General features: G+C 38.5%; 4 protein-coding genes across 4 annotated transcripts in view; 2 read left to right on the top strand and 2 right to left on the bottom strand.

Annotated features, from left to right (window-relative positions):
* Positions 1-4,943, top strand: part of p3h2 (prolyl 3-hydroxylase 2) — a 65,127-nt gene extending 60,184 nt beyond the window's left edge. Inside the window, exons 11-15 of the mRNA XM_078258907.1 lie at positions 165-315; positions 614-731; positions 865-940; positions 1,566-1,706; positions 3,648-4,943. Of these exons, the coding sequence (XP_078115033.1) occupies positions 165-315; positions 614-731; positions 865-940; positions 1,566-1,706; positions 3,648-3,740 (579 nt within the window). The 3' untranslated portion in view covers positions 3,741-4,943. The remainder of the gene's footprint in view (positions 1-164; positions 316-613; positions 732-864; positions 941-1,565; positions 1,707-3,647) is intronic.
* Positions 4,944-5,187: 244 nt separating this feature from the next.
* On the bottom strand, positions 5,188-10,120 carry ccdc181 (coiled-coil domain containing 181). The gene is made up of 6 exons (XM_078258908.1): positions 9,930-10,120; positions 8,370-8,479; positions 6,960-7,946; positions 6,653-6,799; positions 6,342-6,499; positions 5,188-5,749 (listed from the first exon to the last, which is right to left on the bottom strand). The coding sequence occupies exons 2-6, from the start codon at positions 8,469-8,471 to the stop codon at positions 5,578-5,580; spliced, it is 1,566 nt and encodes a 521-aa protein (XP_078115034.1). The 5' UTR covers positions 8,472-8,479; positions 9,930-10,120; the 3' UTR covers positions 5,188-5,577.
* Positions 10,121-11,261: 1,141 nt separating this feature from the next.
* Positions 11,262-15,007, top strand: cpox (coproporphyrinogen oxidase). The gene is made up of 7 exons (XM_078258909.1): positions 11,262-11,937; positions 12,215-12,358; positions 12,489-12,599; positions 12,732-12,873; positions 13,618-13,836; positions 14,715-14,819; positions 14,919-15,007. Exons 1-7 carry the CDS (start codon positions 11,370-11,372, stop codon positions 15,001-15,003), a joined length of 1,374 nt encoding a protein of 457 aa, XP_078115035.1. The 5' UTR covers positions 11,262-11,369; the 3' UTR covers positions 15,004-15,007.
* A 4,880-nt stretch (positions 15,008-19,887) lies between these two features.
* Positions 19,888-24,985, bottom strand: part of prrg1 (proline rich Gla (G-carboxyglutamic acid) 1) — a 6,697-nt gene continuing 1,599 nt past the window's right edge. Inside the window, exons 3-4 of the mRNA XM_078258911.1 lie at positions 24,594-24,754; positions 19,888-22,887 (exon numbers count right to left, since the gene is read on the bottom strand). Of these exons, the coding sequence (XP_078115037.1) occupies positions 22,438-22,887; positions 24,594-24,754 (611 nt within the window). The 3' untranslated portion in view covers positions 19,888-22,437. The remainder of the gene's footprint in view (positions 22,888-24,593; positions 24,755-24,985) is intronic.

The raw sequence follows: 24,985 nt of genomic DNA on the forward strand, positions 1-24,985 counted from the left end.
TGAAGTCACAATTCAAACCAGGGGATCAGAATGATCTCGTCAGTAACTTTATCATATACAGCGCTCAAAAAAATGTGTTACATTAGCTGTATAGTATCTGTCTTGATTTATTGTTTGACTCTAGGTGTTATTACAGTCTCCCTTTTGTTATTTCTTCCCTGCAGTATGGCTATGAGGGCAGAGTGCCGATGAGGAGCGCTCGCCTGTTCTACGACATCAGCGAGCGAGCGAGACGGGTTATCGAGTCTTACTTCCTGCTCAACTCCACCCTGCACTTCTCTTACACCCACCTGGTGTGCCGGACAGCCATCACAGGTCACTCACACAAACAGAAGCATACTTTACTTGACACAGAACCCACATGTACTGTCATTTGAGACTCTTGAGAATAAGCTTAATTACTGTACTTTAATGATTCAGGGAAAGAAAGCACTCCAGTAGATTTAAATTAGTAAATTTAATAAATGCTCCTGCCATCCTTAATGGTTCACATACTGTATGGTGGTAGATTTAAAAATAAAAGACCCAGGAAGAAAAACCTGGAAAAGTACAGAGGCTGTTTGATTTATCGATTCGTATTTATGCTTTTTGCGTGTTGGTTGTCCGTTCACAGGACAGCAAGATCACAGGAATGACCTGAGCCATCCCATCCATGCTGACAACTGTCTGCTGGACCCCGAGGCCAATGAGTGCTGGAAGGAACCACCAGCATATACATACAGAGACTACAGGTATGATTCATTAAGAATCATGAAACTTACTTTGCTGCAGCTGTATTACACAGTAAAACATGAATAATGGTCACTAACATATGTGATTTAATGTTGACTGTACTGATGTATACTTTACTTTCTTTATTTCCAGTGCACTGTTATATCTAAATGGAGATTTTGAAGGAGGGGAGTTCATATTCACAGAAATGGATGCCAAAACAGTCACAGTAAGATAGTTTCTCCTCAGATGTGAGATTTACTTCCCTCAGGGGACGGCCGCACTTCATAAGTTTCTGCAGGTTTTTTATTTGGTTTCTACAATCACAATGTATAGTTCAATTAAAACCTTATTTTACAAAACTGAGCTTTTTTTGTTGAGGAATAGAGAAAGAGACTTCTAGTATTCTCCCAACATTTATCCAGTCTCTTTTTTTGACCCGCACCTTTGGCTGAAATAACCACAACTATTTGTATTATATGCTGTTTGGATAAAGATATATGAGGGTTATGGGAAGTTATATGATGTTTAAATAATATATTGAAAAGGAGGAATCATTTCAGGGTAATCTCATCCTGCTCTCTTCTCGCCACAAGCATTGTACTTGACATCATATGGGTAGAAAGAACAAACCAAATATAAACACAACAGAGTGTTCATAAAAAGAGTTTATGATCAGCTTTGATGCTCACTTGGGATTACACTCTAGGACCCTCCAGCAGGGCAAATGTCTGCTTTAACAACCAAGCTGAACGTAAATAAGACAGTGAAGTGTTGGCCTTACTAAAATAAACAGATAATGGTAATTTTTGACCTCACCTCTGTTCCTGCTCCGTCTCCTCCATCCTCTTCAGGCATCAGTGAAGCCCATGTGTGGCAGGATGGTGGGTTTCTCATCAGGAGGGGAGAATCCCCACGGTGTGAAGGCCGTCACCAGCGGGCAGAGGTGTGCTGTCGCTCTGTGGTTCACCCTAGACCCGCTCTTCAGAGAACTGGTAAACTAATGTTTCAGTTAAAGAACTATTCATACCGTAGGGTAATAACCACTTTGCTTCTAGGTCCTAATCTTGGATCTAATTTTGACAGAGGTTTTTGTATCTCAACAATTATTGGATATATATAAGATTACATTTTGTACAGACACGTTACCCTCAGGATGAATTGTAATAACGTTGTGATTCTCTGACTTTTCATCTAGCGACATCATCAGGTCAAAATTAATATAGGTCAAATTTGACATTCCCATCAGCCTCGGTTGTACTTTGGATTAAGTACTAATTAGCTAATGTTACCATGCTAACACACTAAACTGAGATGTGTTAGCATTAGCTCCTGACACCACTGTGCACAAGTACAGCCAATGAATTTCTAATAAGGGAAGAGGTTCCACTCTCTCGTTACTTCCGGCTTCTGAACTGGTTGCAGTTCCACCAGAGTTCCATATAGGGGGCGCTCACAGGCCAGTGCAGAATGAATGGGACTCTATGGAGCTATACCCCTCAAAATCCACTTTTCTCAGGATATAATTTTTTGTCTAGTAATTTGAAGTTGCATTCGAAAGGAGATTCAAGAAAGTCGTTTGTTCTTAAAAAGTTTTAAATGTCAAATGATACACACATATACGGCCAGAGATACGCTTTACAAGTTTCTTTTTTCTCAGGCATCGACAAATACAGCTGACAGGTTAGCTCTCTGTTAATACACGTATGGGGAGAGGTTTGCTAATGTTTTAAAGACCACGCCAAAATATTCACTCTGACATTCTGGGTTCTGCTTCGACACGCCGGGATCTGGACAGAATTAGACCAATCAGCATTCATTAGCAGAAATGCTAGCGTGAGTTATGGGCAACAACGACTCAACCTAAACAAATCGAAGTATACTGCTCATTCAACTTTTGACCTATAATCCATGTTGAACTTGCAAAAACTACAATCAAATCTAAGATTTCTCAATGACAATCAGGCAAAAGAGACAAATTTAGCCATCTAGCTCCATAGAGTCCCATTCATTTTGCACTGGACCACGATCACCCCCAGTGGAACTCTGGTGGAACTGCAACCAAAGTAGGTACAATGGGGCTGAATAGTGTGGGACGGCTTTTTGTAGACGGGCTTTGGTACAGCCTAAGAGAGCTGCTTGCATGGCTGTTGACTCTTTGTTTCATCTGACTTCATCTAAATCTACCAGACAACGCAGCTTTAAATACTCAAAGCTTGTCTTTTTGGAACCATAAACTGGGGATGCCAAAGAGAAGCGTGCTTCTTCCCCATAAATGAAAGGCCATAGTTCCTCTCTGTGCTGTCTGGTGTCAGATATGGACACTGGTGGGAAAACTAAGGACTAACACAGGAAATGAGCAAGCAGTCACCTCTTGTTTATTTTCTATGAGAAATTACTTCTGATGATTTTTTTGTGAATCTCTATAGTCAGTCTATATCCACGACGTTCCACTTCTGGGATTGCTACGTTGCTGCCGAAGTTCCGCCAGCTTTCTCTCTTTTTCGGCCGCATGTCCGTTACCTTCCGCTTTCTTTGTGATGGAATTTTAAACTCCGGTGGATTTATGATTATGGTTAACTGCTCCTCAGATCTCTGCAGGGTAAATCCAGACAACTAGCTAGACTATCTGTCCAATCTGACTTTTCTGTTGCACGACTGAAACAACTTTTGAACCAAAACAAGTTCCTACCAGTGGCTATATTGGCTCTGTCCGGCACTTAGCACCGCCCAAGATGATTGTGATTGGTTTAAAGAAATGCCAATAAACCAGAGCACATTTTTCTCCCATCCTGGAATGCTGTGGGGACTAGCCAGACCCTCCTCCGCAGCGCTGTGGAGGAAGGTCTGGCAAAGCGAGACTATGATTTGGCTAACTTGATTATAATTATTGCTCTAGTTTAAATATTACTTTTTTTCCTCTTTTCCTCTCCTAGGAGAGGCTGCAGGCAGATGAGGTGATCCAGGCGTTGGACACACAGTCTGTGTGGGGTCAAGGCCTCAACATCAACCCTAAAGATGAACTGTAGAAGCAGAAAAACAGCTTCACCCCATCCCCTACTATCAAATCCTTCTATATATGTTAACTATTTATTGAATTGACCTTTGGATAAGAACTTTTCTATTTTTGTACTGTTTGAAGTGCAAGATTAATAATGTTGTCATTTTTGTGTTGTCAGTTGTATTTTTTGAATGTTTCCTCTACACACAAGTACTTGAGTTTACCTTTTGTTCTTTGTCATTTCCCACCAGTGACAGATTCTATTAGAGAAAAAAAACAATTTACTTTGTTTTGTTGTACCTGGTGAGTCAGCTGTTGCAAGACGATGATGATGATAACTGTGAAGAAGCTAAAGAGAAGAACGGCAGTTGACTTTTTCTTTTTTGCTTTGAGTTGTTCTTGTTCTGGACAACATATCCAATGGGTTTTATTCATAATTCACTATGTACAGATGTTAAAAAAATACCTTAGTTTTAGTGGCCAGTAGTTCAAAACAAATCACAAATGGTAGCCTACTGTTACATATACTTTTTTTTTTTTTCAGTGCCAGTAATAATTTTTTTCAACGTAGCCTGTGCACTGCTTTTCAAATTTTGTTACCTGATTTTCAAAAAACACTCATACAAAGAGTTTGAGAAAGAGATGTGTTCTAATATGCTGAATATTTAATGATCATGCACTCTGTCCTTCTCTGTGTGTCAAGTTTGAAACTGAAAATGTCTTCTGTCTACTTCTCTGTCCACTTTTCCTCTTGTTGTTGGTGTGATGAATCACTCCGCTCCTTTCTGGGCACACAGCAGAATATACTGGTTTTACATGCTCACTGGCATAACAACATGGTGTTTATGTTTTACTTTTATTTATGTATTTTTATGAATAGACAGCTGCCGTCGTAACTGTCGGCATTTAATATGAGGAACTTTTTTTGATAAAAGATGTCAATCATTCCTGTTTCAAGGAATACATATTTGTATCAATCTTTTATGTCTTTATATTTGTGTTGATGATACAGATGATAGGCCGAGTCGTGCACTGTAAATCCAACGGAGAAAAAGGTACAAAGAGTAGCTTTTTTCCTACGTAAATTCAAACTGCTAACCAAAAACTTAATCCTGTCGTTTTATGAGGTTGGCCACTTTTGTTTCACTGATATTTAATTCTGAAATGCTGTAGCACACAAAATGTATGTGTACATGCCTATAAATTAAAAATATAAAACTCCATATCTATATTTAATGGTGTATTTGTTTTATTTATTCATGTCATAAAATTAAACATCATTATTTTGTATCAAATAAGAATGCCTTTTAAATGAAGAAATTGATACGTTGCTTGTGTTTTGTCCGTTCCATGCCTTTCAAACACACAGGCATATTTTCCTCTTACATATATCTATATATAGATATATATATCTATATGTAGATATATATATCTATATATATATCTATATATATATATATATATTTCATTCCTTCTTTACAGTTTCATCTGTTCAAGTAACCTGTTGTGAACTTGAAGGTATCCTTATATCTATGTAACCAAAATCTCTCTGACAAAAGGCATACAGTAACAAATGGTTCAGCTCCATTTAAAGTAAAGTGCATCTGCCACTACAGAAAGTAAATACAGTAAAAAAGCATTCATTTTATCACACTGAGTAGAGGTCACTGCGGTAAACTTTTTTTTCTTTAGAAATGTGCTTTAACACAGCACAGAAAGATAATCAAACAAAACCCTAGCAACAACTGAACACAGAATAAACTATGTCTTATGTTTCAGAACAAGTCTTGCATTGCCCAGCCTGCGGTTTTTGATGCCATGTGAGGTGATGTGTGAATCCAGCGGACATGTTGGATTTGTTTGCTTCAGAAGCGGTAGGCCAGCTGTTCGGTGAATCTGAATGACTTGGTTTCATTGACAGTACACAGCAGGTCCCTCATGCGGCGCGCACGGCGCTCCTCCAGCACCAACCGACGGGAGCGCTCTCGAGCCGCCTGCTGCTCCGCTCGCTTCTCCGCCTGTTTCCGCTTCAGCCACCTGAGGACGGGAAGAGGATGGAGAGGACCAGTAGGGAATTTACCCTTATGATAAAAGTACATGTGAGATGCAAGCTTTCACAAGTGAAACATTTCACATGAGATGTTGTGATTTCACGTTAAACCAAATCTCAAATTTATAAAATGACATGTTAGTATTAAAATTCACATGTGAAAAGAGACAACACGTTTTTTTTTTTACTTTACATGTGAATGCAAACTTCACATGTGAAATGTTTAACTTCACATGTGACTTAACTTTTCACATGTTAAGATTTGTATTCACATGTAAAGGTAACAATGTGTTGTCTTATCACATGTACATTTTAAAATAAACAGGTCATTTCTAAATGTGTGAACCAAATTTGACATTTGGAAATGGCATGTTTTTAACTAACTAGTAACTAACAAATTTGTTAGCAAGTGAATTGTCCAATAGGCCTATGTCTATGGTCATATCACACAAAAAACATACAATAGGATTGTACTGTATATATGAAGATACAACATAAAGAGATAAATATTGATACACTGTGAGAGGTTGTGAAATTATTTGGCACTTAAAGTTAATAAAAATATAAAAGTACACTCACAGTTGGAAGGCACGTTCACACTCCTCGCGGCTGCGTAGGAAGTAACCACTGTCCTCCTCGAGCCTCTTCAGATCCACCAGCTGCCTCTCTTTCTGCTGCTGCTCGTGCTTCCTCTGAAGCCACAACCTGAAGGACTCCTCCGGGTCGCTGGAGTCTTTCTGCACGAGGACGCATCAGGTAATAAAGTGGAAACAATGGCTAACACTTTTTCAATCGCCCTGACTAGTGCAGTGATTTGCTTTTCCTTGTATATTTTTGTATGACTGAGGTTGGTTGGTTCAGGATTATTTGCCTTAGAGCCTTAGCCTTACCTTAAAATTCTTCCTCTCCATCTCCTGGGCTCGGTGGATCCTTCTCTCCTCCTGAAACTGCTCTTTCTTCCTCAGCAGCCAGGCCTTAAACGCCAGCTCGTTCTCCTGCCTCTTCTGCTTCTCTTCCTCCAGTTTTCGCTGCTCTTCCTGACATGGTAAGCAAGAGTGATGAAAACAGTGTCTATGAAATTAACAAGCCTCAAATTGGAAATGCTATTCTGTTGTTTTAATGTTAGATGTGTAGATCTTTTACTGGTGAGAGTTCAGAATGTACAAACTTTTAATTAACATGTAACTATGTTCCTACCTCTCTGGCCAGCTTCTCCTTCCTCTCCTGGATCCTCTGCAGCAGCTCTTTCTGCTGGGGGGAGAGGGTGTAGGTGGCCTGGCAGGGTGTCCCGGTAGCTGACTGCACCCGTCGCTTGCTGCCTCTCTTCTGGCTCCCTCTCTGGCTGTGGCTGGCTGAGCTGGGTCTGCACCTGGGCTGAGCTGGAGGTCTGGGGGCACGGAGGGGATCGATGCCCTGCTGGAAGCGAGAAGAGCCAGCAGCACGAGGACGCGGAGAGGAGGACCTGTGGGTCCTACTGGAGCTCACAGTCTGCTCCTGGTGACGTAGGGAGGAGTAGTCACTGTAGTTGTTTGCTATAGGAGGGAGAAGTCCTTGACTCTCCACCTCTTTCAGGCTGACCAGGTCAAACTTACCATCCTTTTCTACGAGGACTCTGCCCTCCTTTATCCCCCCCTCACTGCTCTCCCCAGCCCTGCCAGCTCCTCTAGATCCTACACTTTCCTCCCGAGGGGAAAGTTTGAGCTCAGAAAGCTTCTCTGACACTTCAATCTCTGCCTCTGAATCCTTGCTGCCCTTTACCTCTTCCACCTCACTACTGTTTCCATCTTTCTCAAACTGCAGTGGAGGCACCACCAGGTCCACCAGCATCTCTTTAAAATGCAGCCTCCTGTGCCTTGTCATATCTGGAGCTTCCTGGTCTTGTAGCTCCCGGTTAGCCTGCTGGATCTTCTCCAGAATGTACTTCTTCTCCTCTTCTGTCTGGTCATCCATCCCTGGAGGAGGTGGGACTATAGGTGATGACTTATTTGGGCTGTCTCTGTCTGAGTCATATTCTAATGGCTCCATAGGTGAGGGCCACCTCTCTTCATCTTCTTGCAACTCCTCTGTTTTCTTGCCTCTCTTGTCCTCCTTGTGGCTTTTTGGCTTCTTTTTCTTTCCTTTCTGTTTCTCATCCTCCTCCAGTTCCTTGTCAATTTCTGCTTCTATGTCGTCATAGTCAGGACCCTATGGGGCCGAAAGGCAGCAGACTAATTAATTAGGTTTCGAGGTAGATGAATGAGCAACATCAATACTAATAGGCGTGCTGGTGTGATAACAGACATGTGTACGTGTGTTCAAAAATATTGCATCCAGCAGTGGCACACAGTGAAAGTATGTCACTGTATGTTAACAGAGTTGGTTTCACATGCAAACGGTGATATGTGCCAGCCAGGCAGGACGGGTAACTCAACACTACTCACTATTACACTTTCACAGAGCAGGGTCAGGGACCCCTGCAGCACCCAGTCTGCAGTAAGCAGAGCAGCACTCCAAACTTAGTTTCACACAATAAAACAAAGAAGCAGGAGGATTTAAAAAAACAAACAACAGAAAGGAAAAAGGGGAGATGCAATTAGCCTGTCCAATGATCATATATGAATTGCTAACCTGGTCCTCACTCCGGCTTTCCTCACTGATCAGCCAGTCCAGATCCTTCTCAAAGTCGTCGTCATATTCTTCCTGAGACTGTTTGCAAACCACCTCACTCATAATCTTCACTGGAAGAAGATCAGAGACACATTTTAGACAAGAGTATTACTACATTGGCAGCAGGGCCTGAGGAGAGTTATATTAGTCATTCAGTCCTGAGCACGATATCTCAAATTCTACTGACCAGATAACCAAGACATTTGTTGTAGAAATGTATGGTTCTTGGATGATTCCTTATGATGTAGGTCACCATTAGGCCAAAATATCCTCTTGACCCAGACTTGGTCTAATGAAAAGGTCTCTCAAAAACTAATTTGGATATTTGTGGTTCCCAGAAGATGCATTCAAATATTTTTTACGTCCCCAAGACATTTCATCTCATACCAACTTTCATTTTTTAGCTTCACTGCGCATAAAGCTTTTTTTTGTAAGTTTGGGGGTGAGGAAGTTGATGACCACAGTCTATGTCACTATGGGGCTGAACCCCTTTTTTCACAATTTATTTTTAATTATTTATATAGCCTATATTATTAAATATATATTACATTTGGCCTTTGATTGTGTGGTTCATCAATGTATGAAAATGTGTGTTGAGCCCTTCCAATTGAAGACCTAAATACCTCTGTGGATAGAACCACATAAAAACAGTTTGTCAGTGTTTAATACTTTAAATGTCAGTGTTTGACATGGCAGTCACATTAAAGTAGATATTATGCAAATAAAACACAATGTAATACAAATAAGAAAATATTGCAAATTGCATTATAATGCGGACATGACAGTAACTAATGGTTTATTTATATTTACCACTATATTGCCACCTCATGACATCAAGATTAGTATGAGCCAACAGAGGTTGGATAAGTGGCAATGCTACACATCCTGTATGACCTGTGTGACTGAGGTTGTTAACAGACGTACAATACATAGCTTTGCGTACAGTAGAGTACAGATCAGGGCATCCCATCAGGTTGGACAATCAAAACGAGATCAGAAAAATCAAATTACAAGCAAAATTATACCAAATTATACATTCACTTTAGTTGTTGTGCCCCATGGATTTAAAAGCACCTGAGTTTTTTGGATTATTGTGTCACTAATTCCATTTCCCACACATCTCACATCACTTTACGTACACTAGTTGTACTGTATTCTTGTTGGGGATTGGTCGTCACCTACTGGACAGAAACCAGTATAACAGGGTTACCAGTAACTATTTATCTTGTTTTTGTTTGTAATATAATAATAGATAATAATAAATAATGCCCTCTGCTCTGCTGACATGTAGGTTATGCTTACAGTAGCTATGGTTCTGTTGAGATTTCACTGGCTACAATACAGAGTTTACCATAATCCTGTTTGTTTTGCTCCGTCTGTGGGCTATAAAAACAAACAGGACGCCGACAGAATTAAGAGGCTGACTTGTAGGGCACAGTTCACGCCCTAGACTCATTTTAATCAGAATGTTTTGGCTACTGGGAGTACAAATTGAGGCAACATGGTTGTTAGTAAACTCACCACCAGCAGGTTCTTGCGTTGTATTACTGGCGAGTTAAAAGCGGTGAAAGAACACATCCAGCCGGGTTGTTTTGTGACTATCACTTCATCTAACTGGCCCACATAGTGCCTGGCAGTCTGCGAGCAACACCTGCGCACATAATCTGTCTCTAGTCTGTCTACAGCACTAAAAGGTTTAATAGACCCGTCGTCATAGAGACCTACAACACGCTTTACTACATGCGCATGCGCACACTAAAGTCGCTTACAACTAATAAAATCTCCATGCACACTATAAACAAGAGAAAACAGGCATCTTTTCCCGAAACTCAAAAAAAAAAAATCAGAAAAAAATTGTTAAGGGAAATTTAATAGTTTACTATAAAAAATAATGTATCATTGCCTGTGTATTCATTTAACACACGAATAGTTCCAAACAGCATGTAGGAGATTTAGAATTAATAAAATTACGAGAATGACAGTGTTTATGGCTCGCTCATGAGATAAAACTAAAATTGGTCTGCCCACGCCCTAGCCGCAAAAGAAAACCATTTATGAAAAAATATATTATAAAAGGTCCCCAAGAAAAATGCCTCCAAAGACCATGTATTTAGTGTCAGCTGGATTGTGGCAATTAGATGTATTGCTTATTTGTTTGAGAGTATGCAATGCTTAAGTACATTAAATGAAATAATAAAGGCCTTAAGTGAGTCTTGCATTATTACTTATCTTGTAGAGAGATTGTTGCGGACAAAAAAGAGATACAATAATACAAAAAAAGAATACTAAATGATGAATGAAATAAGATATCTGAGACGATTAAAAAATGAGGCACTATATAATTTACAAAAGTTTTGAATTCATATATAATCTTATATATAACCAAGTTATCACAAACGTGGCTCCTACTCATTAGACAGTGGGCCCAGTCAATTACTTTATTTCAGGCATATAGTCCGTAGTCCAGAAAACTACAAGATAAAATAAAATATTTAAAAACTATTTATAGTTGACAATGCTCAAATATTTAAGAATGCTTTATGGACAAAAGACAATGTACGTTTAAACATTAAAATAATTCAAGTTCTGTCTGTATATTGCATCTACATTCGTTTGAGGATTGGGGAAATCAATCATGTACCACACAAAACAGAAGCACGTGAATTCGTCTTTACTGGAAAATACAAAATACGGAGCATATGAGGGGTCATGAATGCAACATTTCTTTAAGGCGCACTGCATTTGGGGTCTTGATGTTCGCTTTAGGCTTTCACTACGCGGAGAGCTCATAGGTGGAGCTCGACGAAGAACGACATTTCCCGTGTTGCCTCTGTCACTGGCTGGAAACTACACGCCCCTTGACTTGACGCACGACTGATAGCACGTAGGCAAAACTTCTGATGTTTGAGTAAGTACGAACTGTCAACGGGACGCACCGAGAAAACAGCAGTTCTCCTACAAATGGCAACCATTGTCTTTTGCTCAGTAAACAAAACGGCACAGACCACCGCGAGACGATGTTTGTTTTCACATTTAAAGGGGCTTGCTAGTTCAGGGGAGTCACGTCTGCCGTTATCCTGCACTCACAGCCCAACAGTGACTTTCCTTGCGGGTATAAGATGTTTTTCCAGGGGTTACAGCGTGCGTTTCATGTCCCATGGGACCGCAGGCAGAGCCGCAACCGGGCGAACCAGAAGGGGAGCCCTGGCGCTCATTGGAGCCGCAGCAGTAACGGCATCAGCGGCGGTAGCGGGGTTTTTAGCCAACGCTAACCACTTCCAGCGTGCTGAAATGGCAACGAAAGTATCTAAAGCCGCGGAGGAGAATGAGCAAGAGGGGGATATCTTGGAGAGATGCCGGGGGTTCATGTCTCCTCCAGTGACCGACATCGGTGTGCTGCAGGAGAGGAAAGGGGAGATGCGTACGAGGATGGAGATGTTGATCATGGAGACGCAGGCCGCCTTTTGCAACGCCCTGGAGGAGGTGGACGGTGGGAAGTTCAAGGTGGACCGGTGGCAGAGGAATGAAGGTGAGGGAGGCTCACCTGATATGGTTATGAGACTGAAACTGCAGAGCTCAGTGTGTGGAGCAGAACAGATCCATGTTCATCGTGGCCATAATGCTTAAGATGTTAATGAGACTCTTGAGGTATTTGAGTTTCAAGCGTGCCTGCATATTTTTGTGCTGAAAGCAACATGGTCAGAGATGCATGCAAGAAACAGGCAAAAAGCCTAATCTGCCAGGAAACAACCTAACTCGCATCTATCTCTTACAATGTATTCCATTTTTGACCATGTATGTGTCAGGTGGCGGAGGAATCAGCTGTGTGATGCAAGATGGAAAGGTGTTTGAGAAGGCAGGGGTCAATGTATCAGTGGTGTTCGGAAACCTGACAGAGGAGGCTGCCAGACAGATGAGGAGCAGAGGGAAAGTCCTCAAAGGGAAAGATGGTAAGTTTTGTTAAGTTGATATTTGTATGCACACTTAAAGCTTGATATAGTTCTTCAAGAGGTGTGGTAACCTACATTCAGAGTAATATGTGATGGATAAAGTTTCATGTCATGCTCTGTTTTCTCTCAGGTAAGCTGCCATTTTGTGCCATGGGTGTAAGCTCTGTTATCCACCCCAAGAACCCCCACATCCCCACAGTGCACTTCAACTACAGATACTTTGAGATCGAAGAGGAAGATGGTGAGTGTCAGTCCTTGACGTCAGCAGTTGTGTCTTGGTGTCAGTGACACTATTGAGTGCATGAATGAATGAATGAATGATAACCCTTGTGTCTTTTGTGTGTGTGTGTGTGTGTGTGTGTGTGTGTGTTAGGCACTAAGCAGTGGTGGTTTGGCGGAGGCACAGACCTGACTCCAGTTTATATTAATAAAGAAGATGCATTTCACTTCCACAACACCCTGAAGGAGGCCTGTGACAAGCACCACCTGCAGTATTATCCAGACTTCAAGAAATGGTACAGTTTGAATCAAGATTAGTCCTGCGTTTGTGAAACTCCACATATTTGTGTAACTCAGCACGTACACATGTGGAGGTCTGATTTGTGTATGTGGATTACAATGGGTGTATCCTCAATGTGGGAGGATGATAAGAAAAAGTCTCTGCCTAAAATTCTTCAGTTGCAGAAAAACCGTTGAGCCCTGACGTAAGCCAGTGACTGAGCATTTGGGTTATGAAAGGGACGGGTGTGGTTTAGCTAATATGGCTTGTAATAAGTACATTTTGTCAACTTAATTTGAATTTAAATCTAAAAGGAATATTTAGGCATTTTGAGAAATATACTTGTTTGCTTTCTTGCCAAGAGTTAGATAAGAAGATTGATACCATATCTGTCTATTAGAAATAAAGCTAGAGACAGCAGCTGGTTAGTTTGGGCTAAGCAGTACGGGTGCTGGCAGGCAGAGCCAGTCTAGTTGTTCCCCCTGCTTCCAGTCTTTATGCTAAAGCTTCACATTTAACAGGCAAACATGAGAGTACATTGTAATTTTCATTTAAATTCTCTTAAAAACTGGCACTATAGATGTGCTTTCATCCGACTTATTTTTAATTCCTTTCAACCTCTTGTCTTTAAAATATTCAGTATATCTGACCTATGCAAATATGTTATTTAAAGTTTAGTAACCCTGGTTAAAAAAATAAATTAAAAAAAGTGGGAACAGCTATTGATTAATGTATTTGCCTATTTGGGTATGTATTCTAGGTGTGACCGGTACTTCTACATCCGGCACAGAGGAGAGACTCGGGGTATAGGAGGGATCTTCTTCGATGACCTGGACTCTCCGAGTCAGGAGGAGGCATTCAACTTCGTCCAGAGCTGTGCCCGCACCGTGGTGCCCTGCTACCTCCCCATTGTATACAAACACCTCAACGACTCCTTTACTGATGAGAATAAAGGCTGGCAGCAGGTACGACGAGGAAGGTGAGTTAAAAACGCAGAAAAGAACCGGTGGTTGTTAATAACTAATGTATACATAGCCCATTTTAGTTCAATGACTCAAGGCTTTTCAAACTAGTTCTACTGAACAAACATTACCTTGATCCATCATAAGTAAAGGCCAAATTTGACTTCCTCATACATACTGTTACTGCCTTAAAGTCAACCAAATCAACTATGAATTCATCAACTAAAAATAAACTCACACAAACATTGCAAGTTGCATTACAAGTTGCTTATGATAGATGATCCATCACACTTAACATTTAGTTTTCTTTATTTTGTAAAAGCTAAAATAAAAAGACTTTGAAACCCATTAATGAAATGCAAAATGATTTATGAAAAGGTTTTGATGTAGACAGAGTTTTGTAGTTAAGCAGCTGAAAGTGCAGATACATTTCTGTCTTTCTGTCAACTGTCTTTAAGGTTGGTGTGTGCATTTGTCAATCCTGAAAGACATACTGTGTCATACAAAAGTCATACAAAAGATGGACAGAGGTTGATGTGAATTAGGTTGTTTTATAGCATTACAAAGGTTCAAGCACTGCAGCTGAGACTCTACTATCAGAACTGTGCACAGCCATATAAATGCACCAACCTGAAAGACTTCAATGATCATCCAACAACAACTTTGACTGAAAATACAGATTACTAAATGTTCACTGTGCAGGATTACCTATATATCTCAAGCAAGTTTTTAATGAAGTTCATCGTTGATTTGAATTCACTTTTGCACATTCTTGGTTTGCATGTTGTTTTGGATTGGATTAAGGGGCAACATATTTTTCATAGTGTCCACTTAATGTATCATAAACCACATGAAGCTAGGTGTCTACAGTAGGTTTTGTGTGTTTCTGTCGTAGATATGTGGAGTTCAACCTGGTGTATGACAGGGGAGTGAAATTTGGCTTGGCCACGCCTGGCTCCAGAATTGAGAGCATTCTCATGTCCCTCCCCCTCACTGCCAGGTAAGAGTACACTGGTTTGAAGTACTGCTAGCCCTGCTCTTGTATGACAGAAATGAGCAGTCTTTGTTGCTTGGTAACAAACTCACCCTTCATCCTCAGGTGGGAGTACATGCATGAGCCTGCCAAAGGTACCATGGAGGCTGAGATGCTGGAGGTGTTACGAAACCCCAAGGAGTGGGTCTAACCACCACAGTGTTCACAGGTTCACATGTCAATATGGACAAATCCTCCATGAAACCATCTTTGTTGTATTGTATAATGGTGTCACCTGTCTAGATCAGCAGCAGTTAACACTGTGTTTACCAAAATAATATGTGTAATGTGTAATATGTGACAGAAAAGTTTTTTAATCTGCGATTGGTATTTTTCGCTCTTTCCTGTTAGCTTTGTTTTGTCCAATCAGCTTTGTTAACACTGAATCATATTAGTTATGCATTACTACTGGTGGCCACAGGTGGTCATTGCCTGCTTTTTCGATGATGTGCTCTTTTTAAGAAGTGTTTGTGTCAAACACTAGCTGTGTTTTTTTTGTATGCCTGGGCTGAATGTCGCTTACTCTACTTGAAGCTCTTTAGCACTACTCTGCTTTTAACAAAGCACTGAAAGGGAAAATAGGGACAAACTGAGCCACGGCATGTACTGTATATGTGTGCCACCACTGGTATCAAATGTTAATAAATCTGGTTTATATGTTTCTGTGCTTCTGCTCGAAACAATGGGTTAATTTTGACAATCAAAGAGAAATAATAAGGGACTAATAATTCCACTTGAGCCACATTTACGCTGTGGTTAGTCCACTTCTGGTTAATGAGTCACTTCCTGGTTTGTTTGAACAGTAGTAAAACAATAGTTGGATGTTGGATCATGTTCCACAGAGAGGATGTATGTGATTTAAAGGCCAGGTGGCTCAAAAAAGGCATAGTATATTATGTCATGAAAAGTAATTTAAAAAGAAAAATCATAAAGTCATAGTATTATGTCATATATTTCATAAAAAGCCATAGTATGCCATAAAAAATTTAAAAAAGTCATAGTAAGTGATAAAAAAGTAATGAAAATTCATAAGATAGTATGTCATGAAAAATCATAAAAAGTCCTAGTATTGTAGGCTAAAAAAGTTATGAAAAGCCATAGTATATAGTATGCCATAAAAGAAATCATGAAAAAAGTCATAAAAAGTCACAGTATTGTCATACTATACTATGATTTTATCACTTTTTCGACGTACTATATTATGACTTTATTCAACATACTATACTATGACTTTTTCATCACTTTTGTCGACATACTATACTTTGACTTTTTTTCGACATACCATACAATGACTTTTTTCGACATAGCATACTGTGACTTCTTTCGACATACCATACAATCACTTTTTTTGACATACCATACAATTACTTTTTTCGACATACTATACTATGACTTTTTTTTATCATTTTTTTCAACATACTATACTATGACTTTTTTATCACTTTTTTCGACATACTATACTATGACTTCTTTATCACTTTTTTTGACATACTATACTATGACTTTTTTATCAGTTTTTTCGACATTCTATACTATGACTTTTTAATCACTTTTTTTCGACATACCATACTATGACTTTTTTTTCATCGACATACTATACTATGACTTTTTTATCACTTTTTTTCGACATACTATACTATGACTTTTTTATCACTTTTTTTCGACATACTATACTATGACTTTTTTATCACTTTTTTTCGACATACTATACTATGACTTTTTTATCACTTTTTTTCGACATACTATACTATGACTATTTTTTTCGACATACTATACTATGACTTTTTTATCACTTTTTTCGACATACCATAATATGACTTTTTCGACATATCATACTGACTTTTTAATACATTTTTTCGACATACTATACTATGACATTTTTATCACTTTTTCGACGTACTATATTATGACTTTGTTATCACTTTTTTCGACATACCATACTATGACTTTTTTTTCAACATACTATACTATGACTTTTTTTCATCACTTTTTTCGACATACTATACTATGACTTTTTTATCACTTTTTTTCGACATACTATACTATGACTTTTTTATCACTTTTTTCGACATACTATACTATGACTTTTTTTATCACTTTTTTCGACATACTATACTATGACTTTTTTATCACTTTTTTTCGACATACTATACTATGACTTTTTTATCACTTTTTTCGACATACTATACATATGACTTTTTTTCGACATACTATACTATGACTTTTTTTAATCACTTTTTTTCGACATACTATACTATGACTTTTTTTCGACATACCATACAATCTTTTTTTCGACATACTATACTATGACTTTTTTATCACTTTTTTTCGACATACTATACTATGACTTTTTTATCACTTTTTTTCGACATACTATACTATGACTTTTTTATCACTTTTTTTCGACATACTATACTATGACTTTTTTATCACTTTTTTTCGACATACCATACTATGACTTTTTTTTTACTGACATACTATACTATGACTTTTTTTATCACTTTTTTCGACATACTATACTATGACTTTTTTTCGACATACTATACAATTACTTTTTTTCGACATACTATACTATGACTTTTTTTATCACTTTTTTCGACATACTATACTATGACTTTTTTATCACTTTTTTTCGACATACTATACTATGACTTTTTTATCACTTTTTTCGACATACCCAATTACTTTTTTCGACATACTATACAATGACTTTATCACTTTTTTCGACATACTATACTACGACTTCTTTATCATTTTTTTCGACATACCATACAATTACTTTTTTCGACATACTATACTGTGACTTTTTTATCACTTTTTTCGACATACCCTACAATGACTTTTTTCGACATACTATACTATGACTTTGTTTTAATCACTTTTTTCGACATACCATAATATGACTTTTTCGACATACCATACAATTACTTTTTTTGACATACTATACTATGACTTTTTATGACTTTTTCTGACATAGCATTCTATGACTTTTTTATCGACTATACTATGACTATGACTGACTACTACTTTTTTTCGACATGCTATACTATGACTTTTTTATCACTTTTTTCGACATACCATAATATGACTTTTTCGACATACCATACTGATTTTTTAATAAATTTTTTCGACATACTATACTACGATTTTTTATCACTTTTGTCGAAGTACTATACTATGACTTTTTAATCACTTTTTTTGACATACTATACTATGACTTTATCAGTTTTTTCGACATACTATACTATGACTTTTTTATCACTTTTTTTCGACATACTATACTATGACTTTTTTATCACTTTTTTTCGACATACTATACTATGACTTTTTTCGACATACTATACTATGACTTTGTCATCACTTTTGTCGACATACTATACTTTGACTTTATAACTTTTTTCGACATACCATACAGATTTTTTAATGACTTTATTCGACATACTATACTATGACTTTATCACTTTTGTCGACATACTATACTATGACTTTATCACTTTTTCCGACATACCATACTATGACTTTTTAATAAATTTTTCGACATACTATACTATGACTTTTTTCGACATACTATACTATGACTTTTTTATCACTTTTTTGACATACCCTACAACGATTTTTAATCACTTTTGTCGACATACTATACTATGACTTTTTTTATCACTTTTTTCAACATACTATACTATGAGTTTTTAATCACTTTTTTCGACATACTATACTTTGACTTTTTTATAACTTTTTTCGACATACCATACAATGACTTTTTTCGACATATTATACTATGACTTTTTTATCACTTTAGTTGACATACCCTACAATGACTTTTTAATAAATTTTTCGACATACTATACTATGAGTTTTTAATCACTTTTTTTGACTTACTATACTTGACTTTTTTATCACTTTTTTGACATACTATACTACGACTTTTTTATCACTTTTTTTGACATACCATATTATAACTTTTTTCGATAATAGTATACTTTGACTTTTTTCGACATACTATATTCTGACTTTTTTTTTATATTTTCGACATACAATACTATGACTTTATCACTTATTTCGACATACTATGACTTTTTTTGATATACTCTATTACTTTTTTATCACTTTTTTCGACATACCATTTGATTTTATATAGTAAGTCGACAAAAGTGATAAAAAGTCATAGTATAGTATGTCGAAAATGTCATAGTATGGTGTGTCAAAAAAAGTGATAAAAGAGTCGTAGTATAATATGTGGAAAAAAAGTCATATTATGGTATGTAGACAAAAGTGATAAAAAGTCATAGTATAGTATGTCATATCAATTTCATAAAAAGTCATAGTATAGCATGCTAAAAAAGTCATGAAAAACTCACTGTAGTATGTCATAAAAGATTCATAAAAAAGTTATAGTATGTCATGAAACAATGCCATAATAAAATCATGGTATAGTATATCATGAAAAAGTCGTAGCATATCATGTCATCAAAAGTCATAAAAAGTCAAAGTATAGTGTGCCATAAAAGTTATGAAAAAAGCCATGGTATAGTATGCCATAAAAAAGTCATAGTGTATGTCTTAAAAAATTCATAAAAAGTCATAGTATATTAATGCCATAAAAATGTCGTAGTATATGCTGTGTTTTGTAGGTAATCTGGAACTGCTCCATCAGCCCTTGAGGTTATTGAGCAGCAGTCAGTCAGTAACAGTTGTCCTTTTCAAAGGATGTCAACATCAGGATTCCGAAAATAAACTACACAGAATCCTACTAAGCTCCTGCGCAATAACTAAATTCACACAAACACTAGCATATAAGCTATGTAATGTAATAACTCTGAAAATTACTTTTATTACTTTTTAAGATTTATATTTTTGATTCATGTTCATAAGGTCCTTAATTGTCACTAAATTGATTCATCAACTTTTAATAGTCTTTAAAGACCCTGCGGACACCCTGTGGCTCCTCGGGTGAGTCAGGCAGGGAATAAAACTCAAGTTTAAACACACAGAACACAAAAATAATAATAATAAAATGAAATGAAGGAAACATATAGCACATTTTTTGTTTTATTACAAATTAATTCAAGCTTCTGCACATATGAAGGATTTATAACAAGTTATTTTGCATTTAATGTTATATAACATTTTGTTTGTTTGATAAGGCATTGTAAAAAACAAAAAAAACAAGTAAGAGTACAAGTGACCTAACCAAAATGGCTAGCCCCACCAGCACAACTCAGTTTAAGGTCATAGCAAGTGCGGAGGTCCACAGGTGAACTCACAAAAAATGTAGAATAATAATCAGTGCTCAAAGTCTGTGAGGTGTAGACAGGAAATGTGACATGTATCAGTATCCTTGAACATTAGACAGAGATATTTGGTTTTGAGAGTGTATGCAGAAACACTCCATATATAGTATGAGCACTCCCCCCCCCCCCAAGTATTACAGTGACATTGTAACGGCTGAGAGTGACGCTGAAGACATCAAACCAGACTATCCTGATTTTAATCAAACATCCCAGTTTGAGTACACAAAGGGCCTTCATTTATCCACGGCATACTGTATAATAGTTACACTAGTGTCAATGCATTCACTGCATTCCTATGCAGTAAAAACCAATATCAATGTACTTTCACACGTACAGACTATACATATTTATATTCAGGTACATTACACATGCTAAACGTGAGCTCTGTCCATAGTGTCGTTAAATACAGAACCTCCCTTCTGATACCTCTTTTCCCAAAACTTATCTTTCTATTGCTTTCTGTCCCACATTCCTGTGCAAGTCACTCTACAACTTACATTTATGGTGAAGAACACTCTGTGTGCTTTTGGGGAAAGTGGCGCAGCAGAAGACTCTGTAGTCATATCCAACACAGTTAGATTTGCTTTAGGGGAAAAAGTAGGGGAAGATTTTCACAGTTAAAGCAGGCTCTGAGCAACTGTCAACAGCCCAGAAAAGGACATGGGCAAGCAAGCACTGACCCTCAACAAAAAGTGCATAGCCAGATCCAACCTCAGGTGTATAGACCAAACTGCATGCATTACCAAAATATAAGCACATATGGCACACATACACAAAACACATTTCAGCGCTCCCCCTTTATAACTGCTGGTCTTATCTTGAATTTTAAATTCCAAAAACATTCACAAGTGTATACTGAAGCTGGACCGATGCATTTGTTTGGCCTGCAATAACGGATCATTTTCAGAGATCATTTACAGTTAACAAGCCCAGACAAGCAAATCAACAACAAAACTATTTGCCCAGAACGAAATTGCAAAACGTAAATGAATGTCTGGCAAAGACATTTTTTGTATTTAGCAAACTAATGACCTAGATATTTCCCTCAGGAGTCAGTCGACCAAGCAGAGCTAACAAGTTAATATTGGACTACATAATTGTTTGCTTACAGGTTAGACTAGGGATGGGCCAATAAAGCCTTATGATGCTTTGGGGCTTTCTTTCTATTTGTGCTGAAAAACATTTGAAGCTTTAGGGCTTTAAACACAGCAAACACAGTGACATCTGGTAGCTTGTAAAACTTACAGCAGCCCTTCAAGACAAGCCGAAGCAGTACTTAACACCTCTCTGATTTTAATAGTTTTAGTCTCAAATGTGTTATTTTATGAGTCGCAATGTGATGTGATTGGAGAATATTCATTAAATTAGTCTATTACTTTTATAACATTATTACTTATCAGATGAAAATGTTATCATACTATCGATTATGGCTTTCTAGTGTACATTGCCACATTTCTCAGTTATTCTCCTCTCGTCGTAGCGTAGCAATATAGTTTAGCCGCTTCACTTTCTGAAGCACCAGTGATGTTTAAAGCTGCAGACAGTCACCAGTCAAGTGGTGTTCTTGTATTGACACAATCTCAGTTACACACTGTGAAACGATCTTCGGTATCATCCCCCCATCTCAAGATTAGACATAAGAAATTATAAGCTTGATTTCTTAACACAATTTTAATTTGTCTGGGTTTCACTGGAATTGTTGTTTTGTGGTCTAAATGCTGTTTCCGAGTTTTGCAAAGCAACATTTTGTAAAAGTATGCAATATACACAATTCTTATTTTTTGACAACAAAGAGGTCAAATTTAAAAGGTATTAAAAGTTGTTGCAAAATATCTGCTATTGGCGACTTAAGCCTAAAAAAATTGGCACTAAACTACAATAAAGCATCGATCCAGCCCCCATATAGACTTTTGGAATAGTTTTCGTCCATTATGGCAATCAGAATCCTTTTCTTTCCTCCACATGCAACATTTGTTATGCCCGCTTAGTTAAATGATTTGCTACAGTGTGACAGCATAGATGCAACTTGAGGAAAATCAGCAGAGGTTGGTTGGTTTTGGTATTGCAATATCCTTCCTGCTATCACTTCACCTCAATGATGAAAAGGTTAGTGCAAATTTCAACAGCGCTGGCTCAGGCAAAGACTGCATTAGTCCATTGACCAGACAGTTAATAGTCTTTCTGAATGTGTTGAATGGGGAAGGCTGGTGATACCACAACAGTGATACTGCTAAATGATCAGATGGTCTTAGTGTAGGTTAGAGCTTTTGTTGGGGTAGTAGTGAGAGACAGGTTTACTTCCCATGGCCACCGCTAGTACCACTAGTAGAGCTAGTGTTGACTATATCCTCATACTGTGGAGGTGGCTCCGTCTCTATTTGGACGTCTGCATGGCCCACAGCCTCTTCATAAGATGGCGGCGGGTCTCCACCACTTCCTCTTCCTGATGTGAGCTCTGAGCCTGGATAAGCTGGGCTGCTGTGGACGCTGAGTTCTGATTCCCTCCCCCAATGGTCCATAGAGACCACTGACAGGACGTGGTCATTATGCGAGTGTCCCAGGCTGGGGCTGCGCTGCGAGCGCTTGCGGGAGTGGCAGCGCCACACAGTAATGGCGACGGTGACAATGATGAGCACAACCAGCAGCAATGGCACGATCAAGTAGAGAGAGTGGACTCCTCCAACCACTGTCTCCAGCCCTCCAGATGGACTGCTCTCCCGCACATACTCCTCCCAGAACCGTCTCTGCAGCCAATCAGGAGACAGACACACATGTTGTGAAAAAAGAAAACAATACAAGACCATAAATATTATCTTCAAAATAAGACTTAGCTACATTCATGCAGGCTAAGTGTAAACATGGTGTCATAGAACTGTTTCCAAAACACAGGGTCACAGTCCACACAGTGTCCACTGTATGAATACTTTATATCTGGATTACTGCAACACAAAGGCAGCAGACAATAACATCTGAACAAAAAGCGACCACATGATTGTGCACATCCATCTGCGTAACTTTGCTCTCTGGCCTCCCACAATAGTTTTACAAATACGCCTCCTTCTCTAGCATGGACTCGGCTGTTCTTCCTGCTGATAATCATCACTTCCTGAAAAAACACCCACATTCCACAAGCGACCACTCTTGGCATAGGATTTCATTACTGGATACATGAACCAAACAAAATAGCACTTTGAAAAGATTTTTGGATTTTATTTAAATAGGGTGGCTGGTATGAGTTACTCAGCAGTAGTAATATTGATTTGTGGCATTTAGTTCCAGCTGGGAGTCCTTTGTTCAGAGATTTCCAGCCAGCAGGCAAGCTGAGATAAGAATTAATTATGAGAATTAAACAGCAGAAAGATAATTACATTTTTTTGTACTACCCTGTGGAACATTGTGTGTTTTTGCTGCTTGTTTTTGTTTAATGACCTCATGAGGTCTGGTACATTTTTTGTCTGACCAGTCACCGGCTGGTTGGGAAACCTCTAAACACATGATTGCCTGCTTGAGATAATATCACTTATACAGTGATATTAACATGTGACATTACAACTGGTAACTCAAAAGACTAAATGATTAAAATAAGAAACGATCTCTTTATGTGGTTTATGTTGGTATGCAATGTGTGGCAGGTGTTTTACTTTTCCGTTCCTGTGTGTATTTAGCCTTCAAGAAAGAAGAAAGGGCAAATCTATATCCACTTCAACATATGTCATAGGACATATTGGACTCCCCAGAAGAGATACGTCTCTAAAGTCATTCCCACTCCCTATTGCACGGTCGGTCAACCTGAACAAACTGGAACTTTCCTGCATATGGTCTGGGAGTGTGAATAGGTGCATGAGTTCTGGAATAAAACAACATCAATAATATCTGATGTGATAGGATGTCGAATTCCTACTGACCCGATTGTTTTGTTACTTAATGACGACTCTAAATTACATCTGCTTGGGAGACAGAGGAAAATCTGGCTAGCTGGCTCAACTACAACCAAGAAAATGATAGCTTAACGCTGGCTCCCCCCTCACTAGCTTTGTATAAAACAGTGGTTGGCGTATTTTCTAGACATAGTTATGCTTGAGTTCTCTACAGCAAGGATTAACAAAGCCAAATCATCAACTATCAACCTATGGAAAAGCACAGCAGCACAAATATCAGACCTAATGACCTCAGTGCCACAAGAAATAGAGGAGAGTGATTAGGCAAGGTGTGGTTTTTGTTTGTTTGTTTTGTTTTCCTTGAGGCCGCAGAAGGTGGAGGGTGGGAGAGTGTTTTTGTTCTTGTGTAATTTGTGTTTCTCTGTTCTGTGCGCCATCTGACATTACCTGTCATACATTGTGGAATTTGTTTTGTATGTCTGAATGATATAAATGGTGCTAATAAAAAATGTATCACAAAAAGAAGAAAGAGGGATTGTAGGTCTGATGTGATGCGTCGCTCATCCCCTCACCGTCTTCTCGTCGTTCTCGAAAGCCTCACGGGCCTCCTCATAGGTGCAGATCTCCTCGCGGCACTCCCTCTGGATGTTACCTTGCTTCATCTCCTCCAGCAAGAAGTTGGCCCTGCGCAGCCGGTGCAGCACCGAGTGGGCCGCGTCCGCCGGCAGGAACACTGAGAGGGGGCAATAGCAGAGGTGTGAAGGGGGAGAAAAAGACGAGGGCAGAGAGGAGGAAAGGATGTGAGACTGAGAGATATGTGAGAAAAGAAATGCATGAATCAAGATCACAAGCAGAGACAAGAAAATAAAAAGATACAAAAAGAGAACAGAAGCAGAACAACATGGGGGGGAAGCAAAGCGGGGAAAATGTAAACAGAGAGAGTGTATTGAAAGAGAGAGGAATG

Source organism: Sander vitreus, chromosome 9 (genome assembly GCF_031162955.1).
Source record: "Sander vitreus isolate 19-12246 chromosome 9, sanVit1, whole genome shotgun sequence".
Taxonomy (NCBI): domain Eukaryota; kingdom Metazoa; phylum Chordata; class Actinopteri; order Perciformes; family Percidae; genus Sander; species Sander vitreus.

Coding starts and splice junctions, on each gene's coding strand:
- ccdc181 (XM_078258908.1), bottom strand. CDS start 8,471: ATGAGTGAGGTGGTTTGCAAACAGTCTCAGGAAGAATATGACGACGAC. Junction 7,947..8,369: donor AAAGCCGGAGTGAGGACCAG/GTTAGCAATTCA, acceptor TCGGCCCCATAG/GGTCCTGACTATGACGACAT. Junction 6,800..6,959: donor AGGAGAAGCTGGCCAGAGAG/GTAGGAACATAG, acceptor TTACCATGTCAG/GAAGAGCAGCGAAAACTGGA.
- cpox (XM_078258909.1), top strand. CDS start 11,370: ATGGCAACCATTGTCTTTTGCTCAGTAAACAAAACGGCACAGACCACC. Junction 11,938..12,214: donor CCGGTGGCAGAGGAATGAAG/GTGAGGGAGGCT, acceptor TGTATGTGTCAG/GTGGCGGAGGAATCAGCTGT. Junction 12,874..13,617: donor TATCCAGACTTCAAGAAATG/GTACAGTTTGAA, acceptor TATGTATTCTAG/GTGTGACCGGTACTTCTACA.